A 21,138-nucleotide genomic window follows, 5' to 3' on the forward strand; every position below is an offset into this window, starting at 1 on the left:
ACTAGAAACAGTAACTCAGAGCACATATGTTCTACTTTTTATGACAGGGTAGAGTGAGAGAGCGGAAATTAAAAGGAATAAACAGTAATAGTGAAGTATGTATATAAAATTAAAAGTAGCTCATGTATTTGTAAGAAAATGGGCCATATCTGATGACCTGCTATTTAGTGATGAGAGAGCTTGGTGGTCAAACTCTGTAACTCAGGACAGTAATATGAATTTGGGTATGCCTACTTGTTTTTGGGTTTTTTTTTTTTTCCTGGTTTTATACAGATACCTTGTTATGTTTGTCCTTTTCAGTCAGGATTGTTCAACCTTGTTGAAAACAAATTATTTATCATATTAGGCAGTGTCTCTTGAGTTGGGGTAGTTGAGGAATCGGGCCCTGGTTTTCAGACTCCTACTCATAATGTTCTGTTGGTTCTAGCATTTTGTTGTAATATTTTAGTTAAAAAATATTTGGAGCCACTCTGAGCCTCTACTACTCCCTTGCCAATTTTTTAATAAATCTTGGTCTGTAATATTTGTCTGTCTTTATTGGCTTGATTGTCAAGCCAAAAATTAAACTGAACAGTTTTGGCTAATAAGCATAGTGGTTTTAAATCAATAAACCTGTTAAGCAGAGGTCAACTGAAGGGAATGTATTGTAATACAGAAAGGTTGTGAAGCCTCACTGCACAGTAATTACAAACGCAAGAGACTCACTTCGAAGATAACCTTTGAACATACACAACTGTGTTAGAGTAAGCAACTGTAATTACAATTTGCAGGTTGTGTTGTGACTATACAGGAATGCTACATGAATAATCTCAAGAGAATACCATTACTGTATTCAAATTCATTTTTCTTTCAGTGTCAGTTTTAGCATAAATATATACTTATTTGGGGGTCTCAATATGTGCCCATTTGCCAAAAATTGCTCTCCCCTGCCCCTCCTCCAAAGAAATAGAGCTGGGTAGTGCCTCTTGGCAAGTAATATCTGAAACCTTCATGTGTGGGAAATGAAAACCATTAATTGTTGTCCTGTTTTCTTATTTGAAGCTAATAAAATTTGTCACTGACATCTTGGTAACTGACTCAGACCAGTGCAGAGCAATGTTGAACATCCCACCCTCTGCTCTTGGAGATAATTGCAAAATTCACATACTGACCTTATAGGTGAATTCCACTTTGTATTTACCCTTCAAATGTATTTAAGAAAGAGATGCATTGTTTTAGGAAAATAAAGGTGTTCTCAGTTTAAAAAAAAAAAAAAACAGTCAAAATATAGAGTCCGGTGCTTTTGGACTCAATCCAAACTCCTCTTTAATAAAATGTTATGAGTGGCTAAAATGTTTAAATTAGAATGACTCAAAAGCACCCACCTTTTTAAATTCAAAAAAATCATCGTACTAATTGCTTATCTCGACTGTACTCCAAGCTTACACTTAACAGCAAAGCTCAAAAGTAGCTTTTAGCATTGTTAAATGTGCGATTTGAAGGGTTTGGACCTCTTTAAGAACTGCGTATTTTGCTTTTAAATGGTACTGTAGTAAATTTTTGTGTTCTTCCTATCATTCTTTTACTTAGTTTAACAAACTCTCACTTAAATTTCAGGCAGCTATTTTCAAATACATCGCAAGCTTTTCTGCAGAATCAGAGAGTATACAACTTCTTCCAATCAATTTCATCAGAATCTTTGCACACTCACAGTAAGAAATATCCTAATACTGTTTTATATAATGAAAAGTCTCTAAAAAGCTAATCTTGCTGCTGTGCCTAAGTACAGTTTTACAATTTTTTGTTCATGTGTTCTGTTCCACTGGTTGTATTTGAACTCCTGGTCAATGAATAGTTTCTTGAGCAGATACTCATACTTTTGACAGTGGGAGCATGCTATGTAGCATCAGCTTGTGTTCTTTTTGTTCTTTCTTTCATTCTTTCTTTCATTCTACTCTGTACCATCATGCTCTTCAAATAGGCTGTTATGAATTGAGTATGTTCAACAGTTTGGCATTTCTTCCTTTCACAAAATTTAAATTTTGGAACAAAAAGTGTGAACTGACCCAAAAAAAATCACTTCTGCTTTTTGTTTGTTTTCTTTTGTTGATAGGCATCTCTCTTGATATTTAGACTGAGAATTGTTTTGAGTACATAAATGATAGCATGTCCCTGATTTCAGAACATACAGAATTGGGTTCCATCATTTGCACTGCAAAGATTTCTTTGGTAGCCCTCTTAACCTACTTGCATATTACAGTTTGTGTGACCAAAGCTTGGCTTCTCTGTATGGATGCCTTAGGATGATGTGATCTTTGTTTCCATTGAATCTTTCATTATTTCAGTGCATGTTACACACCATGACAGTTGAGCACTGACTGGGAGGCAACTGCCTCAGAAGCTGCCAAAGATCTTAGTAGGGAATTTAATAGATTGTAGGTTCCAAGCAGACAACTCATATTCATTTAGGAAAAAATAGAGATTTGAATGTCAGCTGACTTCAGTTTGAAATGATGTGTGTGATCTGTGATGGATGTATTCTTTCCATGATGAGATAGAAGCACTGTGCTTAGGGTAGAAGCTGTAGGTCACTTTATAACATTTTTTAATAACAGTTAGTACATTCTTACATGGCAGTTTTGTGAAAATGTAAGCTAATAACAATCAGGATAATTGTGGAACTGGCTGGAATTTACTGCTGTAAAAATTGACATCTCTGTTGTAGTGAAAGGCTGCTTGGGGAGGAAAGAGTTTCCAAAATCCAGAAAGATTCATGTTAATGATGGGCACACTGGACAGGGTGTGCATATTTTAGACTGTAGATTGCATCTGGTTGGGAAGGACTTGCAAATGCACTGTTATACAGGGTAGTTGTTTAAAATGGTTTCAAAAAAGAACCAGTGCCAAGTTCCATCAAGACAGAGTTGACTGGGCAGAAATTATCTGCATGGTGGGTGGATCAGAAAGAGAATAGACAAATGTCAATTCTGTCAGAAGTCTTATAGATTACAAAGGGATCTTAAATGTGAGATAATTTTTATACTAATAAATAATTGAGCACATGAAAGTTCATGAGGATTTGTCAGATGTAGAATGTATGACAGACAGGATGAGAAACTTAATTGTTTAGCAGAGTGGAGGAAAGACTCAAATGGAAAATTATTTAAGTCATCAAATACCAGAGTCCTAATGTAAAGAGGATGATCTGTTCTCTCTGATGGATCAGACAGAAAGCACTAGGCTTAACTTCTTACGAGGAAGATTAGGACCAGGGGCAGACAAGAACCTTGTGATTGCCAGACAAGTCCAGAGTAGTGAGGCAGGTCTGAGGTCAAGGCAGAAAAACAAGTCAGTAGGTCAGGGTTAAGAACAGGATCAGCAAGATTCATGTCCAGGCACAGGTGTGCCGGCAGCGCACCCTAGGCAAGGGCCTGAGCTCAAATGCAGCTCCAGAGCCAAAGGATGGAAGCCCTGGGTGAGGCATCTTCCAGTTCTTTTCCCAGCAGTCACACCCCGAATTGCAAAACTGCAGTGTACCAGATTGGATCTTCACTGTGGGCAGGTGAAACCCTTGGGAGAGCAGGGAAGAGTTGGAAAGCCTATTGGCATGATACAGGCCCTGATATTGAGTTAGATATTAAGCAAACATTTGATGAGGAGAATTACTGTGTTAGCAGTAATTAGCATAGGTGTTTTTCTTTTGGGAAGGGGGACTGGATGACTTGTCCATGGTAGCTCACAGTCATATTTCTTGTGGTGCAGGCTAATAGAAGCTATACTAAGGCAAAAGTACTCACCCCATCTGTTGCCAAAATTGCCCCAGTTAAGTGGCCCTTGAGGGGTTTTTTTAAATTGTTGGCTTCTGTGTTTTTCTAGGTTTCCTGTTTGGGATTCCTGTAATCCTGCTCCTTGTTACTGCAAGTTAGTTGTAGTTGCACATTTTGCATGTGCTGACAGTGTTGGGAAAGGAAGCATATATTTAAGAACAAAATCCATCTAGTTCTCAAATAGAACATGCAGAATGACAGACCATTTGTGGCTTGAATTGGTCTTCAGTTGCTATACAGAGTCAGTGATAAAAATATCTTTTCACAGAAATACAAAGTTATTTAGCAAAACCTATGTGGAAGTAAATTCTATGTTTGTGAAAGGTCTTCATACCTTAAATAATAGTGGGGTTTTCACACTGAATATTCAGTAAGCTTGATTATGCTGCTGTGTTCCATTAAGGAAGAAATCAATTAGCTCCCTCCTGATTCATAAATTCAGTTGTTTAGACAATTTTTCAGATTGGAGGAGACTTATGATTCCAACATGATCTCTGGGGGTGTAGTATCTTCAATGCAGATGATATTCAGAAAGATCTTATCAATGTTTCAAGCTCCTAAGCAGCAGCTTTCAGATGCTTTTACCTGCACTAACTTGGAACTTTTTGAGAGGGGAAGAGTAGACTCTTGGAGTTAGATTATTAAAGAAATTAAGTCCTTTCTCAGAGCATGGAAGTGGGGGTTTTGCAACAAAACTGTTACTATTATTCTTACATATTTTTCATCCTGTCTGGCATAAAAAGGCAAAAATGGTGTGTGAAGACTGTGCTAAGGGCACTAGAAGACTTTAGCCCAAATTAGGTTGCTTTTGGCAGATGAATGATTTGACAGCGGAGGAGTGTAATTTGTTGCAGAAGAATGCTAGTAACTATCATTGCTCTCCCATTTCCTGTTGTAACACAAAATTATTAGAGAGAAAAATCTGAAGTGCAGCACAGTAGGGATATCTCTAATAATTATCACTATCACAGCCTTTTGAAATTGTACTATAGCATTAAAATTATTTTCAACACTATTTTCTTCAAAATAAAAGTATCTCTTAAGAGCCTTTACTCTTGGAGATGGCCTGCTTTGAAGAAGGCAATGTTCAAATTGCTGCCACATGCCAGCCAGTAAGTTCAGTCTTCCATTTCCCTAGCTTCCAGTTTAGTGCAAACATTCAGGAACTGTCCAGTTGTTCAAGATCTATAAAGTTACTACGTGAACTTTATTCTCTGCAGGTAACTTACAACCCTCTTTGAAGACGGTTAAGACAGCAGAACACTTCAAGGAGGACAGTTCAGAAGCTTCAAGTCAGGAGGAAGGTAGTTGTGTACTCAAAGGTGGTTCTTGGAAATATTTAACCACACTCAGTTCTGGAAATCATACGCTTGACTGATTTCTCCATTGGTATAAAGTGGTACAAAAATGGAATTAAATCTGCTATGCAAATGAAGAATTTTTGTGTACTTTCAGCAGTTTCCTTAAGAGGTTGTTCTGTAACTCAAGAAGTGGCAGCATTCATAGATTGCTCAAAGGCAGAAGTTCACAGCTGTGAATATATATACACCTCACAATTTACATGAGCCAAGATTATTTATAGACTTTCTTGTCTTTACCTATTTATTCTTCAATTATGAGGGCTCAGAGTTAAGTGCAGTATTTCAAGGGTATTTCAAGAGTATTTCAAGACTGTTTTACATTAAATATGCCAAATTTGTCTAGCTTCTAATTTTACACAGAAAGAAAGTTCAAGTTTTCCTCTTCTTATTCTTAACCTATGCTGCTTTGATACTCTGGACTGTTACTAAGGTTGGGACTGTAGTGAGTATTGATTACAGTCTGAAAGCTTGTGTTTTTCAAATGCCTCAAAAACAGTTCACTCATGGAAGCAGCAGCCTGGTGACTGGTCAGTAGTTTCATTCTGAAAGGAACAGCGAGCCAGTTTTGCATTGTTTTTAGAAGGAAACAAGTACAAGCTCCTGGTAGGCAGAAAGAATGGGAGGAGGGACTGATGGGTGAACACAGACCACTGAACACTGATGCTGGCTTTCAAGTAATGACAGCACTCTTATCCTCTTTCACATTAATAATTCATAAGAAATTTGCTGTTGAATTTCTGTGGATTCAGTAATCTACATATGCAGTTTGAACAGCTTTTTCTTGTGATAATAATCATTGCCATATTCTTAAGAGTTCAGAGCACACCAAATAAATTTACAATATATTACCCAAATAGTCTTTTAGATACTACTCTTAAAAATGCATAAATCTCTTCATCTGGTGAAACTACAAATGCATTTCAGAACACCTTTTGTGCCATTTTAGTGAAGCGTTTACCAGAAGTTTAAAAATATTTTTTTTTCAAATTTTTAAGCTTGAATTTGAACTTAGGTGTAGCATTGACAGGAGTTCAGGCAAAATCCTAAGTACCAAGAATACTAAGGTCATCAATAGTTGGAATTAAAGGAAGTTGCTTTTGTTGAAATGTAACAGTTGCCTTTAAAAAAAAAGAGTAGACTATATCTCTGACATTCTCAGTTTTTCTTCATAGACTCTTAAAATGGTTTGGGTTGGAAATCTTCAAGGTCCAAACCATCTGCCACAGGCAGGGAATCTTCCACCATACTGGGTTACTTGGAGCCCCACCCAGCTGGGCCTTGAGGCTGTATCTCTTTTTGCCAGGTGTAATTCGCAAAGCTTTACTTGCCTAGTGAATTTTGAGGTTCAGAATGCAGTACTTTAGTGTAGGACTTGTCTTCATTTGCTAGTCAGAATGTCTAGTTTTGAGATTAATTTCAATATTCAGAAGAAATAACAAATTGTATTTTTTTCTGACTCATTCCTTTCTTCTCTCTCTGTTCTTTCATACTGGGTGATACTCAGTCATGCATTCAGTGCTTAGAATTAAATATAGAGGTGAGCAAACATCGGCATTGTCATAGTTCTTCTCTTTGTGTCATTATTCTGTGAAATGGAAGGTAAAGAGTCTTGTTTATATAATTTATACAAACTGATTTGTCTTCTATGCGACGCCTGCTAATTTCAACACTGTAAATTAAACCTGACCTGTTTAATGGAGATGTCTTCTGCTATGTGCCTAGTAGCGATGGAAAGATGAATTTTCTGGATTGATTTAAAATATTAAATGGAATTTCTGTTGAAATTATGCTTTGGGGTTTTTTTCAGATGTAATGCAGCACACAGCAGTTCACAAGAAGCATAATGGAAAAAGTCCTGTTGCCAAGTAAGTACTAGGGTGTAATGTGACCATGTTGCATGTCTGAACTTCCATTTGTTGGTGCTTTGAGAGTATGTGTCCTTCTAGATTAAAGCTTCTTTGTGGAGCTTTTGTTTGTTTGTGGTGGACTGTTCTGGTCCTATTTTTATAATTTAGGAGGTTGTTATTAACTTCTGGACTATTAGAAAAATAGTTCAGAAGACCCTATTTCTAAATCTGTAGGTCTGGGTCATTTGGATAGCTCTTCTTTCCCAAATTTTGTGACTCTTCACTATTTGAATTGATGTTTTGATTTGTGTTTATAAGATATTACATGCCATAATCTGTATGGCGTGTATCTTTCCTGTGTGCACATACCCCCGTGCTTGTACTGAAAATTTCCAGTGCTATTGATTTGAAGTCTAGGTAACCTCAAAGAGGAGCTTATAGAAGAAGGCAGTCCATTCTGGCCCTTGCTTACTGGCAAATGCATGCACACCACACTGGTTTGTGTCCATTGTAAATGGAAGCAGTTCCCAACTGTATTAAAGTAGTTTATATATGCCTTCAGATCCCTGAAGTACCTAATGTGAATTCACTCCTTAATGTATTTTGATTAAAAACTTCAGGTATGTTTGCACATAGTTGTGCATAATTCAACTAAATTAATGGAAAGGAATGGATACAGAATTTATTGTGATTTACAATTTTGTTCAGTGTTGATTTGTCTGTAAAAGGTATTTATCTTGTGGTGAAAATTTACCTGGAATTCCAATAATTAGAATATAAAAATAGCACAGGACAGTGTTGATTAAGGTCCAGAGATCTTTACCAGACAAAATTCTTGTGAACTCACCACAAGACAACTTAGTGCTTTGTGTCTGTTTTGGTTTTAAATTGTCCTACTTTCAGCTTATATTTCCTCAAGAAGAAAGTGTAAACTTGACAAAATCTGTGATTACAAGGGTGGTTATACAGTCTACTACAAAGCTATCAGATCAGGATCCAGATATACTAGCTTATGGTTATTAATAAAGAAATTGTATTTTTTTTTTAGTCATTGTATAATGAATTACACTAAGGCTGACCATAGTTTAGGATGTGTCTTTCCGGTTGGAAAGAAAGAGACAGACATTTCCACAAAGTTCTGAGAAAGAAACTTCTTTAGCTATTATTTTCTGTTTATCTAAGAGGGGGAAATGTATTTACTCCTTGATTGCTAGAGGTCTGTTAATCCTCTCCTGTTTGGTTTATGTGTCTGTCTCCTTAAAATCTATGCCTTTTGTTTATGGGTTTGTAAAGAAATGGCACTGAATATAACTTCTCTGTTTTAAATACGCATAAAGCTGCTTAGAGTCACGAGCAGCTCATCTCAAATAGCATTGGTACATTGTGCATTTGTATACCTCTTGTTTTCATTCAGTATTGCAGCCTTACTCTTGAAAAGTTGAAAAATTTACTGGTAGGAATGAGATCACACATACAAAACAAAAACTTTAGTAATCTTAGAGTTTTCATGAAATGAAACTGTACATTTGGCAGTGAAATCATTTACTTCCACTTGGGAGAAGTTTCTAAAGTGACCTTGCTTCTGTCTTTGCAATCAGGGGTTTATGTCTGTCTTTTGGGACCTTGGGTTCTTGCCATTTTCTTAAATTGTATTTTTTAAAATATTCTGTTGTGTATTTTTTAAGTAGTTTGAGCCCTTACTCATAGAGGTATTTGGTAGGTAGCTACTGGAACTTCAGCATATCTTGTGCTTTCCAGTGAGCTGGATTTCTGCCATCATGGAACTGAGTAGCATTTCATATTGCAGTAACTTTTGTGAAGCAGCTTGCCAGCAGCCCTGAATTAAAAGGCACTTTCAATTAACAGCATAAGTATTTAGATAAGAATTTAAAAGTGTTAACTCCGATTTTCTTTTTTTCTTTTGCATCCAACCTGTAGTAAGGCATAATATTGTATGAGATATGAAAAGGTTATAGGTCCTTGTGCCTTACTGACTCTGTCAGAACCCTATTTTCCAGCAGCTTTAGTTGACCAGTGTTTTCTCAGACCTAGTTCAATATTTCTTCTGACAGGCTGCTGTAGAACAGAGCTTCAGTGGAAATCACTATAAAGGCCAAAGTAAATGCCAAGTGTAACTCCCCTCTCCCCGCACTACTCAAAACTAGCATTCCTGAAGGTAAAAATGCAAAGCAAGATGATCATTTTGAAATGGAAACAAAAACAGCTGCAGTATGATCTGTAGTAACTGTGTGCTCCATTCTTTCAATTTCTCATGAATTCTGAAACAGGGATTACAAAGTAATTCCAGCTTTGTCATTAATGATAAGGAAGAAGGAAGATGAATTCAGACTACATTTCTGTCTGGAAAATTGCCACATGTCTGGTATGAAAATAGCAAAGTTGTTGTGTATAGAAAGAAATATCCAAGGAAACTCTGCCCTCAATTACTGTTTTCTACAGATTCTGTTGTTCTGAATTTTACGTTAAATTATAGTAGACAAATGAAAAAGGAATTCCAGTTATGGTCAGATCATAACTTTAGAGCACAAGAACTGCTGTAATTTGCATCTTTTATAGCTCTTGAAAATTCCTAGGGTTTTCTGAAAGCAAAATTTCCCAACATGATGCAAAATATGTATGTTGGTAAGAGAAGCCTGCAAGTTTGTTCACATCAGCATAACTTTTGGGGCTTTTTTTTTCTTTTCAGCAGCACTAGCAGTGCAAAGTGTTCTTCACTGGATAGCCTTAACATTCAGCACTCAGAACAGAATGGGGTAATGGACTGGAGAAGGAAAAGCTGTATTGTCCAGCAGCATCCAGAGCACTGTACTAACCTACTTGACCAGGTGTGTTGCTCTTTATTCTTTAAAACCTGAGAAACCTGAATTCTGAGAAACTTGAGAAGGCTGTCCACTACACATGATGAGATTTAGCTTTTAAAGATGACAAATGCTCCTAAAATTGTGCAAAATAAATGTTGAAGTTGCTACTGACTTACGTTGATTAGAAATCCCTTCATAATTCCTTACTACGCTCTCAGAAAGCTGAATATTTTGTTTATGAATTGGTAAATAAAATACACCAGGAGAATGTAAGTAATCAGAAAAATCCAATGTTAATTTCTGATCAGGCACTTTCCTGTTACTGTAGCATTGTCATCAGAGAGGATTCCAGAATGCTTGGGCAATTTCTGTTATTGCAAACAAACTAGAAACCGTATTAGTAGCTAAACTGTATTAATGCTACAGTAGGTACAATAGGTTAAACATATTCTTTCTATCTTACCTGTATTATTTAAGTAATAATCTTTGAAAAACATTAATAGATAGATGCATATACACTTTTTCTGGGATTTGTGTCTCTTCAATGCTCAATCTCATTGTGAATATAGGTAAACAGAACAATTATTTATAAATAAAATTATCTACTACCGAAGTTGGGGGAAGCAGTTGCTCACTGCTTATATATGAAGAACACAGAATGTTAGAATTGTTTGATATTACTCTCATTTATGTTTGGAATTTGGCTATTGATTGTTATGTGTGGAATAGCAAGCCAAACAAAAATAGTTTCCTTTTTTCATAAAGCAGGGTAGTGAATTGAGGTTGGCTTCTAAACATGAAATGGTAGGCTGCATCAAAGCTTGAAATACTGCAAACTTGAAGCAAGAAAAAGGTTCATTTACTAAAGCAAAGGAAAAGCTATTTAAAGGAAGTCCAAATGCAGTGATTTGGACAGAGATTATTTCAGAATTTTCATAAATTTTACTTCCCTGCCAAATATTAGTTGTTAATAACAGTTATTGATAGCATACTTTAAAAATTGTGTAGGTTCAATGTTTTTTCTTACGTGCTTCTATGCTGTATTCTAGAGTTCAGTTAGCAGCTTAAACCTCCAGTTTAAGGCTAGGTACCTGCTTGTCACTATGTAGAAATAATTTGTCACATGTATTTCCCACCCCCAGCTATCAAATAATTCCATTTATATAAACAAATTTTATAGCTCCTTAAGCTTGGTGATTGGCCTTTTTATCAGGTATGTGATGAAACACATTTGTTTTTATCCTCTGGAGGAAGAACAGCATGCAAACAATAATTTGATTGATATCTCTGGCATACTTGCAAGTAGTAATTTGCTGAATGTTTTGCTGATTGTCGTGTAAACACAAGACATGATACATTATTTTATAGGCTCAGATGCACTGAACAAGTGGTTCTTTGGGTGGTTATAGCACCTGTGAGCCCACTACTCTTGGACTTGTGGACCTGTCAGCCTAGAAGTGGTGTTGTCTTGGTTTTCATAATTGTTTGACTGGTGTCTTTCTATTTACTGTCTAGCACACAGTGGAAAAACGAAGTCTGTCTACAGTAAGCAAGAAGAAAGGAAAGCCACAGCTGGAAAAGTAGGTTTCTAATGTAACTGGTAATCCAGAAATGAAGTGTAATGCATTCACTCTGATAAACAGAATCTGCAGTCAATTAGGTGCTTTCATTTCCTGTGCTGGCACAAGAGCTGGCATGGTGTGAGGCAAGGCTACGTAAAAATACTTATTTTATATTCTGTAAAGAAGTAACTTGAAAAATAGAATTTTAAGTGAATGCATTAATTTCTCAAAATAGTGCTTGGCATTTAATAAAAAGATGAAGGCGTGTGGAAGTATATTCTTAACCATATTGCCGTTTCCTCTTTATATTTATTTGAAACTTAAAAGATGTAAAGCTGTCCAGAATATACTGAAAATCAAATCAGGGTTGATAACAACCTTTAACATTATGAAGTGGGTAGTAACTGGCTGAAATGTCTTATTGAAGATAATTTGCACATCAGAGGGCTTCAGAACTTCCTGCAGGCTACACAACTCTGCACTGCGAGAAGTGAAAGCACTTCCACCCTTACCTGACCTGATACTCTGCCTACTTCCAAGTCTTCAGATGCTATTACACTAGACTGGTGTAGGGCTACGTTACACACATCAGGTTTCAAACATGACTTTACTGTTTGCTGCACCTATTCCTTTTTGGTATCTTTTTTTATATAGATCTTTATTCATAGTGTTTAGTAATGCTGCTTGTAGCTTAGTTCCTGGTATATTGCACCAGCAGCCTCTATTTAATTGTTTATTATTTGGTGTTATATCTATTAAATACACATTTCTGGTGGAGTCGCTGCCTTTGTTTCCAGTGTCATTCCATATTCATCCATGGTTGGTTATTTGTACTCATGCATTTGCAAAAAAGCCATGAAATTATTTACACAGGGAGAAAGCAAAGAAAACTGACTGCAGGTTGACTAACAGGAGCAACGGAGTTAGAGTTGCAACATCGCAGCACATCCGTACTGGGACAGCAAAAGGTAAGGTGCTTTTTCCAAAGCTGTTAGTAAGAAACAGAACTTGCAGCTGATTTATTCGAGGCCTTCTGTAAAGGGGAAAGCACAAATCTGAAACATGTTCTGGTGCAAGTTGGTATACTGGCAGTCTAATATGTGCTTTGACTTGCTGTACAGAACGCACTAGACTCAGTCTTCTGTATCCAGTTGCTTGGAGTGTGTCTCTTTGGGCATAGGTGCTTGCACAAAATGCTTGTGAAGTCTGCGTAAGTCAGCTTATGGGTGGAGTAATTGCAGAAACAGCTACTGTTGGGCTACTTCCGTATGAAATTCAGCAGTCTGAGTGTATGGACATGGAGCATCTTGCCATTAAGTGTGCTCTTTGTAGCCTACTAGTTTCTTCATCTGTTGTGCAATGACCCACAAGAAACCTGTCCAAAACCTATGGTGTGAACCGTTGATGAGCTGTAGTGTTTATATCAGGTGACCACTGAACTACAACACAGAACTGTGTATGCTGCCCTAGCAGGGTTGTCAGTTTAGGGTAATCCTAAATGGAGTGTCTAGGCCAAGACTTGTGTACATCAGTCAGTTGTAAGAAAAAAATTATATTTGTGTTCCTTTAGTAAACTGAGTCTTCAAGCTTTATTACAAATTTCTGTAGTCTGTGTTACCCATTGACTTTGACATCTTGATGTTTTCTAGATTCCCACTATCAGTTGTGAACTTGCCTGTCCTACATGTAGCTCTTGTGACGGAAGTTTGACAGTTTGCCTTTTTTTACACCACCCAATTGCCTAAGTGTTGAAAGGACTCTGTTGCTTCCATTTGTGATACAGTCTTGATTAAGCTTTCGTACTTCTCACTGCTTCTCACCTTGGAGGGTTCCAGCTGGATTGGAATTTTTGACGTGTTTTATGAGCAGGTGTTTTTACCTTCTACAAACAGCATTTGAGTAAAACTTTTAAGAACTCACTGTTCACAAACTTAGCAAAACTAGAACAGTTTAGGAAAGCTGTAGTTAAGGGCTGTTAAGCAGAAAACATACTCTACAGCAGAGCTCTGCTGCATGCATTTCTGCTTGATTACTGTTTTTGTTGTCAGGCAAAAGGCACTGAGTTTTATGAACTGACAATGACTTTAGGAGGTGATGCAGTGGTGTGTAAGGGGAGACCTTATCACTCTCTACAGCCACCTCAAAGGAGGGCGTAGCCAGGTGGGGATTGGTCTCTTCTCCCAGGCAAACAGCAACAGGACAAGAGTACGCAGACTTAAGCTGTGCCAGGGGTAGTTTAGGCTAGACATTGGAAAGAAATTAATCACAGAAAGAATGACAGGGCATTGGAATGGGCTGCCCAGGGAAATGGTGGAGTCACCAGCCCTGGAGGTGTTTTGAAAAAGACTGGATATGTGGCACTTGGTACCATGGTTTAGGTGGTGTTAGGCATAGGTTGCACTTGATGATCTCAGAAGTCTTTTCCAACCTAGTTGATTGTCTGATTCTGCAAAGTTAATAGGGAATGCTTTTCCATAGGAGTTCTGTTAGCTTACTACCCACCCCTCTACAGATGTCAAACGGCCACCTGTGAGTGAAACTGTTGGCTGGTTCAAAAAGAAGCTGTAACCCACAGAGGCTGGAAGCCATTAAATCCTGCTCAGAGACAAGCTTTCAACCCACATATAAACATCAAAATGTCTTTTGAGAAACTTTGGAGAAATAGTCTATGGGGAAAAATAACAGTCTGAATCTCTGCCTAGGTTTATATATCCGGGTTTGGTTTGAAATGCCCTATTTTGAGTCTGTGGTTCTTAACTGCATCATGTTTTCTTTCATTTTTTTCTCCCTATTTTGCGCTCATATGAAGCATTAGTTAGTTACAATGGTGACTTTAAAGACTGGACACTTTCTGATTAGCACTTTACACTCTGGCTCTTAGTGATCCCAGGTTCACACTGAGGCTCCAATTTATATTAGATGTTCAAAGTACGTGTTAAAGTAATTTAAGCAATTATGGGTTTAATCCAGGAAATTATTTCAAGAATTGAAGCATTAAGGCAACTTTTTGGTGAGCCATCTCTGTTAAACTTCTGGTAGCAATAAAAAATGGGGAGAAATTATTTTATTTATAAATTATTATAATAATTAGTGTTCTAATTTTTGTCCTGAGGTTTTGCTAGCCAAGGTTTTGCAAGCTGGGGTTTCCAGCTTGTGTCTGTCATAGATTCTGAGACAGGGTGCGTTTGTCATTCTTCTTCCCCTCTGAGGCTGTTCTTTAAAGCCAAACCATAGTAGCTACCCACCGTGAAAGTTGGTTTCCAGCAAGAGTGTCCCATGATCCATTCAGAATTTAGAAAACAGTTTACCACTTTTTCAGTTCACCTCTTTTTCTTTAAACAGGGTTTGTTGATAGAGTTTGGTCAAAACCTGTTCTAGAAGAGTGAGTTGTGAAGTGGTGCATTGTTTTGCTATGTCCTGCTGAGTTAGCTTCCCGTTTGTGCTGGTGTTACCGAGGAGCACTGCAGCTCTGCCAGCAGAAATGCTGGGCGCTACTGCTCAGAAGAAATTGGTGTTGTACTACAGTCCAGTATAAACATCACAGGAATCATTCAGGATCATCATTCTTTTCACTGCTTTGCATAAATACCAATCTTCAGTATCACCTTCTTCAACACCAAGGATTCACTCATCACAAATTTAGAGACAAGACCAGTCCTGAGTGCTGGGAATGGAAGTGATAGGAATACAGGGGACAGATGCAATTAAGTAGAAACAGGCAGAAATCTCAACTAGTGGGAAATGTGAAAAAACCAAAATAACCTCACTTCCATACACTGAGATCAGAAATAAAACTGACAACTTCTATTTGTAGATCTGAATTTGGATGCTGGATCTGGTCATGATACGTGTGGAGAAACATCATCTGAAAGTTACAGCTCTCCTTCTAGTCCGCGACATGATGGGCGGGAAAGCTTTGATAGTGAAGAAGAAAAAGACAGAGGTTGTATTTATGGAGAGTGTGCATGAATGCCTTTATTCCTAGACTAATCTCTTTATTGCAATTATTTTCGCTCATTTTTCAGTTTGATTAGGTACTTTGTTTTCTGAACTAGCCACAGAATACATTTTTCTTCGTGGATTCATGACTGGGTACTTTGAGGGCTTCTAGCACTGTTTAAATACCACTGAGCTTTAGGTTACTAAACACATGTCATAATTTTTTTGCCTCGGTGATATAGCTCTCTTGAGAAATTTCCACAGTAATATGGAAAACTTTGGCCTGAAAGGGCCTGGGTTTATATGAAATTATGGGCGGCATGTCCAGGAGCTCCGTCTTTTTGTACTGACAGTTTGCCACTCCTTCCAAATTTAAATAATCTCTGTTAATATCTTTCTAGACAGATGCAAGTTCCAAATTCACTCTGTGTCCTGCTCTTTGCATTTGCGAATATGCACGAGTCGAAGACACACTAGCTAGTTGGGCAGGGAGATATAAGCAAGTCATGAAGATGGACCTAGCTTAATTTGGATGAATGAAAAGAATCTTGAAGTTGTCACAATTTGGGAAGACATAACTATCGTTCATGTCATCAAACTCAATAGATTTTATATGGGTAAATGTGTCCAGGGCATGATTCTCTGTTGCTTGAGCTTCATTCTTATGACTGACAAATGCTTTTGTCCTCACAGATACAGACAGCAATTCTGAGGACTCTGGGAATCAAAATACAACCAGGTTTACAGGCTACAGTGCTGTCAGTTCATCAAATATGAACAAATCATCTGCTCAGATATCTTCAGTGAATAATGAAAATGGGAGCCTTTCAGAAGATCCTTTGAATGCAAAGTTTCAGCATATTTCCTTCATGCCTGCCTTACACTGTGTGATGCACAGCGCTGCCCAAAAGCCTGAAGCAGTTGTCCCACCCCCCATATCTGCAGATGGCAAAACCATGGGAATGCTGGTTACCACACCTGTCGCTGTCTCGCCGGTGAGAGAGGCTGCGAATTCCCCTCCTGCGGGAATGGGCCCAGTGACCTCTGGTGAACCTGAGAAACGCCTTGAGCTCATGGCTTCCCCTTTGCCAGTCCCATCCTCTTTCCTTCCACATTCTGTCCAGCCTGGTAGCCCTGCTTTGCATTTGGCAATACATAGGTTGAAAATCCCCTCTCCGCAGGGATCATCAGAAAGTTGCACAGTTAACGGACCACAGCAGCCGACAGGAAACTTAAGTATTGGATCACCAAATACTGCCTTTATCCCAGTCCACAATCCAGGTAGTTTCCCAGGATCCCCAGTTCCTACTACAGATCCCATCACAAAACCTGCATCCCAGGTGGTAGGACTGAATCAAATGGTGCCTCACATTGAGGGAAACCCAGGAGCAATCCCTCAGCCTACCAATCTCAAGGTAGTTCTTCCAGCAGCTGGTCTCTCCACAGCAGCACCGCCACCTCCACCAGCTTCGTACGCTTTGCCAGGCAGCCCTCACGCTACCAGCGTGTTGCCCAACCAGAATACAAACGTGCTGAGCACTGGAGCAACTTCCTCACCACCTCAGTCTGCTGGCCTCGGTGTTGGTCAGGTCCAGTCCACTGTTCCTCCTGCAATCCCGACGCACACGCCAGGCCCTGCCCCCAGCCCAAGCCCCGCTCTAACACACAGCACTGCACAGAGTGACAGCACATCCTACATAAATGCTGTTGGGAATAATAACACTAACGGGACAATGTTACCTCCGCAGCAGTTGGGATCTGGCCCTTGTGGTTCTTGTGGACGTAGGTGTAGCTGTGGGACCAATGGCAGCCTTCAGATTAATAGCTATTTTTATCATAACCCACTTCATGGACAAGTCTACAGAGTTCCATCTTTCTTCACTCTGCCATCACTTTGCAATGGCAGCTACCTCAATCAAGCACATCAAAGCAATGGAACACAACTTCCGTTCTTCCTGCCTCAGTCTCCGTATGCAAACGGGCTTATGCATGACCCAGTGATGGGAAGCCAAGCCAACTATGGTATGCAGCAGATGGCAGGATTTGGGAGGTTCTATCCTGTATATCCAGCACCTAACGTAGTTGCCAACACGAATGGGTCGGGACCCAAGAAGAATGGGAACGTTTCATGTTACAATTGTGGTGTAAGTGGACACTATGCGCAGGACTGTAAGCAGTCATCCATGGAGGCCAGTCAACAAGGTAATCATGATAACTCCCAGAGGACTTGCTTTTGAGTTTGGTAGTTTCTCTTTACCTTTCTGAATGTGCTGTTTTTGGTCTTGCAGAAAGGCGTGCGTGCGTGTGTATGTTTCGTGTAAATGGTTGTGCACTAGTGACCTGCTCTAAAACTGCAAAGTATCCTATCTCTGCCTGAAAATCTTGTAGAACAGTGTGAGGGAATGGGGCTCACAGCGTGAAATTGAAAATGGGTTCAGAGCTGAAAAGTAAAATTACACCAGTCCTAAATTGTCATCCTTTTTTCACTGGTTTGGTTTTGGCATTATGTTGAAACTTGCATGTTGTTTCAATTTTCCCATTCCCATTCAGTGGGGTGCTTTTTGAGAGAATTCATTGGCAAAAAGAAATCAGTTATTGTTTATGATATGACCTTGGATTCCTTAAACTTCTGAGAATTGAAAGAAAAACAGACTGGCCATTTCATGTTTAATATTTTCTAGGGCTTGCCTTTGCACAATCAGCCATCCTTCTGTGCCCTGTCATGCAATACATTTAACTTTTCAGACAAGTTGCAACAAAAAGGCAGAAACTGATTGGAGCTAAATATGAAAGGAATAGCTCCCATTTCTCTCTCTGTCCAGAAGAATGGGGAAAATGCAGGGTTTGCATCGAGCACAATCTATTTTTGATTCCTGCCCTTGTTCCCATTCTGACTTTAGTAGTTTGATTGGACCGGAACAGGAAAGATGAACCTTGTTGGGACCATCTTTTCATTTTTCTAGTAGAGCTCATGTACTATATCTACATTCTATATCTTTTTTTTTAGACTTACAGTTCTAGCAAGAGGATGAAAGAAAATAGGATAAAGTCTGAGGACCTACTTTAAAAGGACTGGAGGATGATAGTGCCTTTTGAAGAGCATGTCCATTTTGATACCTTGTAGTGGTTTTGTAATCCATTTTAATTGTGAGCAGTGACTTAGTAGTTCTCTTTCCTGTTTTAGGCACTTACAGACTGAGATACGCACCTCCCCCTCCCCCTTCCAATGATACCTTGGATTCTGCAGACTGAAACAAGTAAACATTGCCTACTTAAAGTGACGCTTGGGAAATTGGGGGAAGGTGTGTGTGGGAGGGGGAGGTTGGTTTTGTGTTTTGGGACATTCCCGGTTTTATATTCTTTTGGAATTTTTCATTGCTTTTGCGCCTCTGTTCCGTACAAAAGAAGAAGGCTGAGTCCCTGGTCTCCTCCTGGTTCTACAAGAGGCTTGAGTAATGCATGTAATTCACACACACAGCCAAACAATCAGACAGAGCATTCGAACCATGCTTTTGCACTGAAGACTTGAGACATGTGCAATGTTTACTGCAGTTTAAAAAAAAATTCCTCTGACCTCTGACATCACTGGTGGAGCAGTCACATGGTGAAAGAAGAAACTTGGTCATGTTCCCCACCACAATCTTCTTCCCTCCCTCCCTGTTCTCCTTATGCTGCTGTTTTCTTTACTTCCCCTGGTTGTCCACGTGGATTCGTTGGACCTGCATGAGTGTTTAGCAGTTCATACAGACCCTGCCCGTCCTCTAAATTTAATGCTCATGAATTGAGGGGAGATGTTCAAACATCCTATTAGCAGAGTCCAAAGGCAAACACGACAGTGTATGTGTACTATACCTGATAATAAAACAGATACGCAGCTCTCGAGGGGTCCAAACAAAGGAAAATACATAGAGCAGGAAGGGGCTGAAACTGTGTGGACTGGAACAGATCTAGAACAATGAACGAGCTTAAATTGACAGATTTTTCTTCCCTTGTAGCTTTTTAGCCTGTATGTTCAGCAACAAAGGTGAAAAAAATGGTATGAATGTTGTACTCAGTGTGTTTGCATTTGTAATGAAAGTTGACAGCATTTTTTCCTTTTTTAAAGCTATTCTACATCGTGTCAACACAGAATGAACATTACTTGATTGAATATTTTTTTCCTAAACTATTACAGTGTTGCATTGTACTTAGAATGTAAATGTTTTATTTCAAACTGAACAAAAGCTATGGTTTTCTACAAAATAGTCAGGTATTAGTATTAGAACCTGTCTACCAAATAGGAAAGTCACTATTTTATAACAATTTACCACTATGCGTAATTACGGTATAATGTGAAAGACTGAAATGAGTGTTAAGATGGTATTAAACATGTCAGTATCATGAGTAAGTAAGTTTAATGCTGCTGTATTTTTTATTTTATTTTTAAAAGCCAATATATGTACTAAATTGCTTCCAGGTAATATTTGATTTCCTAAAGTGCACTGAGGTTATCTGGAAGACGAGTGTGTTTTTTGACTGCTGCATTCAACACCGATGAACAACTACCACTGTATATCCATAAGGTTTGGCATTCCTCACAGTTCATGGCAGAAATGTTTCTTTCTTAAAATCAGACCCAGTGTCCGGTAGAGGGATGAAATAAAAATCAATCTTTGGTTCAGCTGTCTAATAAATTGCTAAACAAACAAAAAACTTGAAGAAAAAAGAAAGCTTGATTACTACATTTCTTCATAGATAGCATTTATATTTATAGCACCAGTGTACATTTTGAAACTTTTTTCTTGGGGGGGGGGAGGAAGGGGAGGGAGGTAGATGAAAGCTTTAATTTAAAAAAAAAAAAAAAGTTTAAGTAGTAAATGAAAATTATTTTGATTAAAATTTTTATTTGATCTGGGTATTTTTGGACCACTTGAAATGACTGAACTGCGTTTGAGTTGAAGTGAGGGTGTTAAACCACCAATGGACTTGTATTGTGAATTACCTGCCAGTTGTACTTTATGGAACTTATTTTATGATTTAAAATACTGTACTGTAAATAGGAGGTATGTTACCTTCTCTTTATTTGTATGTTTACCATATACTTTGATATTTGAAATGTACTGGAAAGGTCACTTATATTTCTAGAAGAGATTGGATTTTATGCAACCTTTTTCCTTGAATTAACAGCAATAAAAAAAAAAGAAAAAAAGTACCTGTGTGCATGTACTGTCCTTTATCATTGAGAACAATGAATCACTGCTGCTGGGTATAGGGGTGGGATGATGGAGGGTTTTGGCAAGCTACCATTTTGGGTGGAATTCGTCACTTTTGAGACAAAGCCAAGAGTATTTGACTTAAACTGAGGTCAGTCTTGTTTCTGAAGTCAAGGTACTATATCTTGATTTAAACTTCTTTAAGATATAGGAGATCTCCTCGTAGAAACAGTTTGCCCTTGTGTGACAGGCCCAGGATTTGGACCTCAGCCCTTTGAGAACAGGTAAGCTTATCCTAACCTGATGGCTCCTGGATTTGGCTAAAATCCAGGTTGAATGTGGTTTTTTTTTTGTTTTACTGCCATGCAAATAATGTGTGTCCTAGTCCTGTAGTGACCAGAAAGTGAAATCTTCTATTTCTAAAGTAAAAGGAAGGGCAACAGGAGTTGATGGGAGTAGGAAAGAAGCTTAGAAAAATTTGCCTGATTGCAGGGCAGTTGAAAGGTCTGCTAGGAATGCAGTGTCTGGATGTGCTCGGGTTGTTCTTAGGAAGAGTACTGAGGACTCTGATCTCACTATGCTGTAAGGAGAACTTGTAATTCCTACTAC

The 21,138-nt window shown here is 38.4% G+C and overlaps 1 protein-coding gene across 4 annotated transcripts in view; it reads left to right on the plus strand.

The window, feature by feature from the left end:
• ZCCHC2 (zinc finger CCHC-type containing 2) overlaps positions 1-20,496 on the plus strand; it is a 44,266-nt gene extending 23,770 nt beyond the window's left edge. The window contains exons 6-14 of one of the 4 annotated variants that reach the window (XM_084207541.1): positions 1,597-1,691; positions 5,027-5,110; positions 6,975-7,032; positions 9,722-9,860; positions 11,352-11,416; positions 12,272-12,366; positions 15,213-15,341; positions 16,031-17,539; positions 18,522-20,496. In XM_084207541.1, coding sequence (XP_084063667.1) covers positions 1,597-1,691; positions 5,027-5,110; positions 6,975-7,032; positions 9,722-9,860; positions 11,352-11,416; positions 12,272-12,366; positions 15,213-15,341; positions 16,031-17,539; positions 18,522-18,589 — 2,242 coding nt within the window. In that variant the 3' untranslated portion in view covers positions 18,590-20,496. The remainder of the gene's footprint in view (positions 1-1,596; positions 1,692-5,026; positions 5,111-6,974; positions 7,033-9,721; positions 9,861-11,351; positions 11,417-12,271; positions 12,367-15,212; positions 15,342-16,030; positions 17,540-18,521) is intronic. The other 3 variants (XM_084207542.1, XM_084207543.1, XM_084207544.1) reach the window with 3 other exon arrangements.
• The last annotated feature ends 642 nt before the right edge of the window (positions 20,497-21,138 follow it).

The sequence above is a fragment of the Fringilla coelebs genome, assembly GCF_963513975.1.
Source record: "Fringilla coelebs genome assembly, chromosome: 1".
Lineage (NCBI taxonomy): Eukaryota > Metazoa > Chordata > Aves > Passeriformes > Fringillidae > Fringilla > Fringilla coelebs.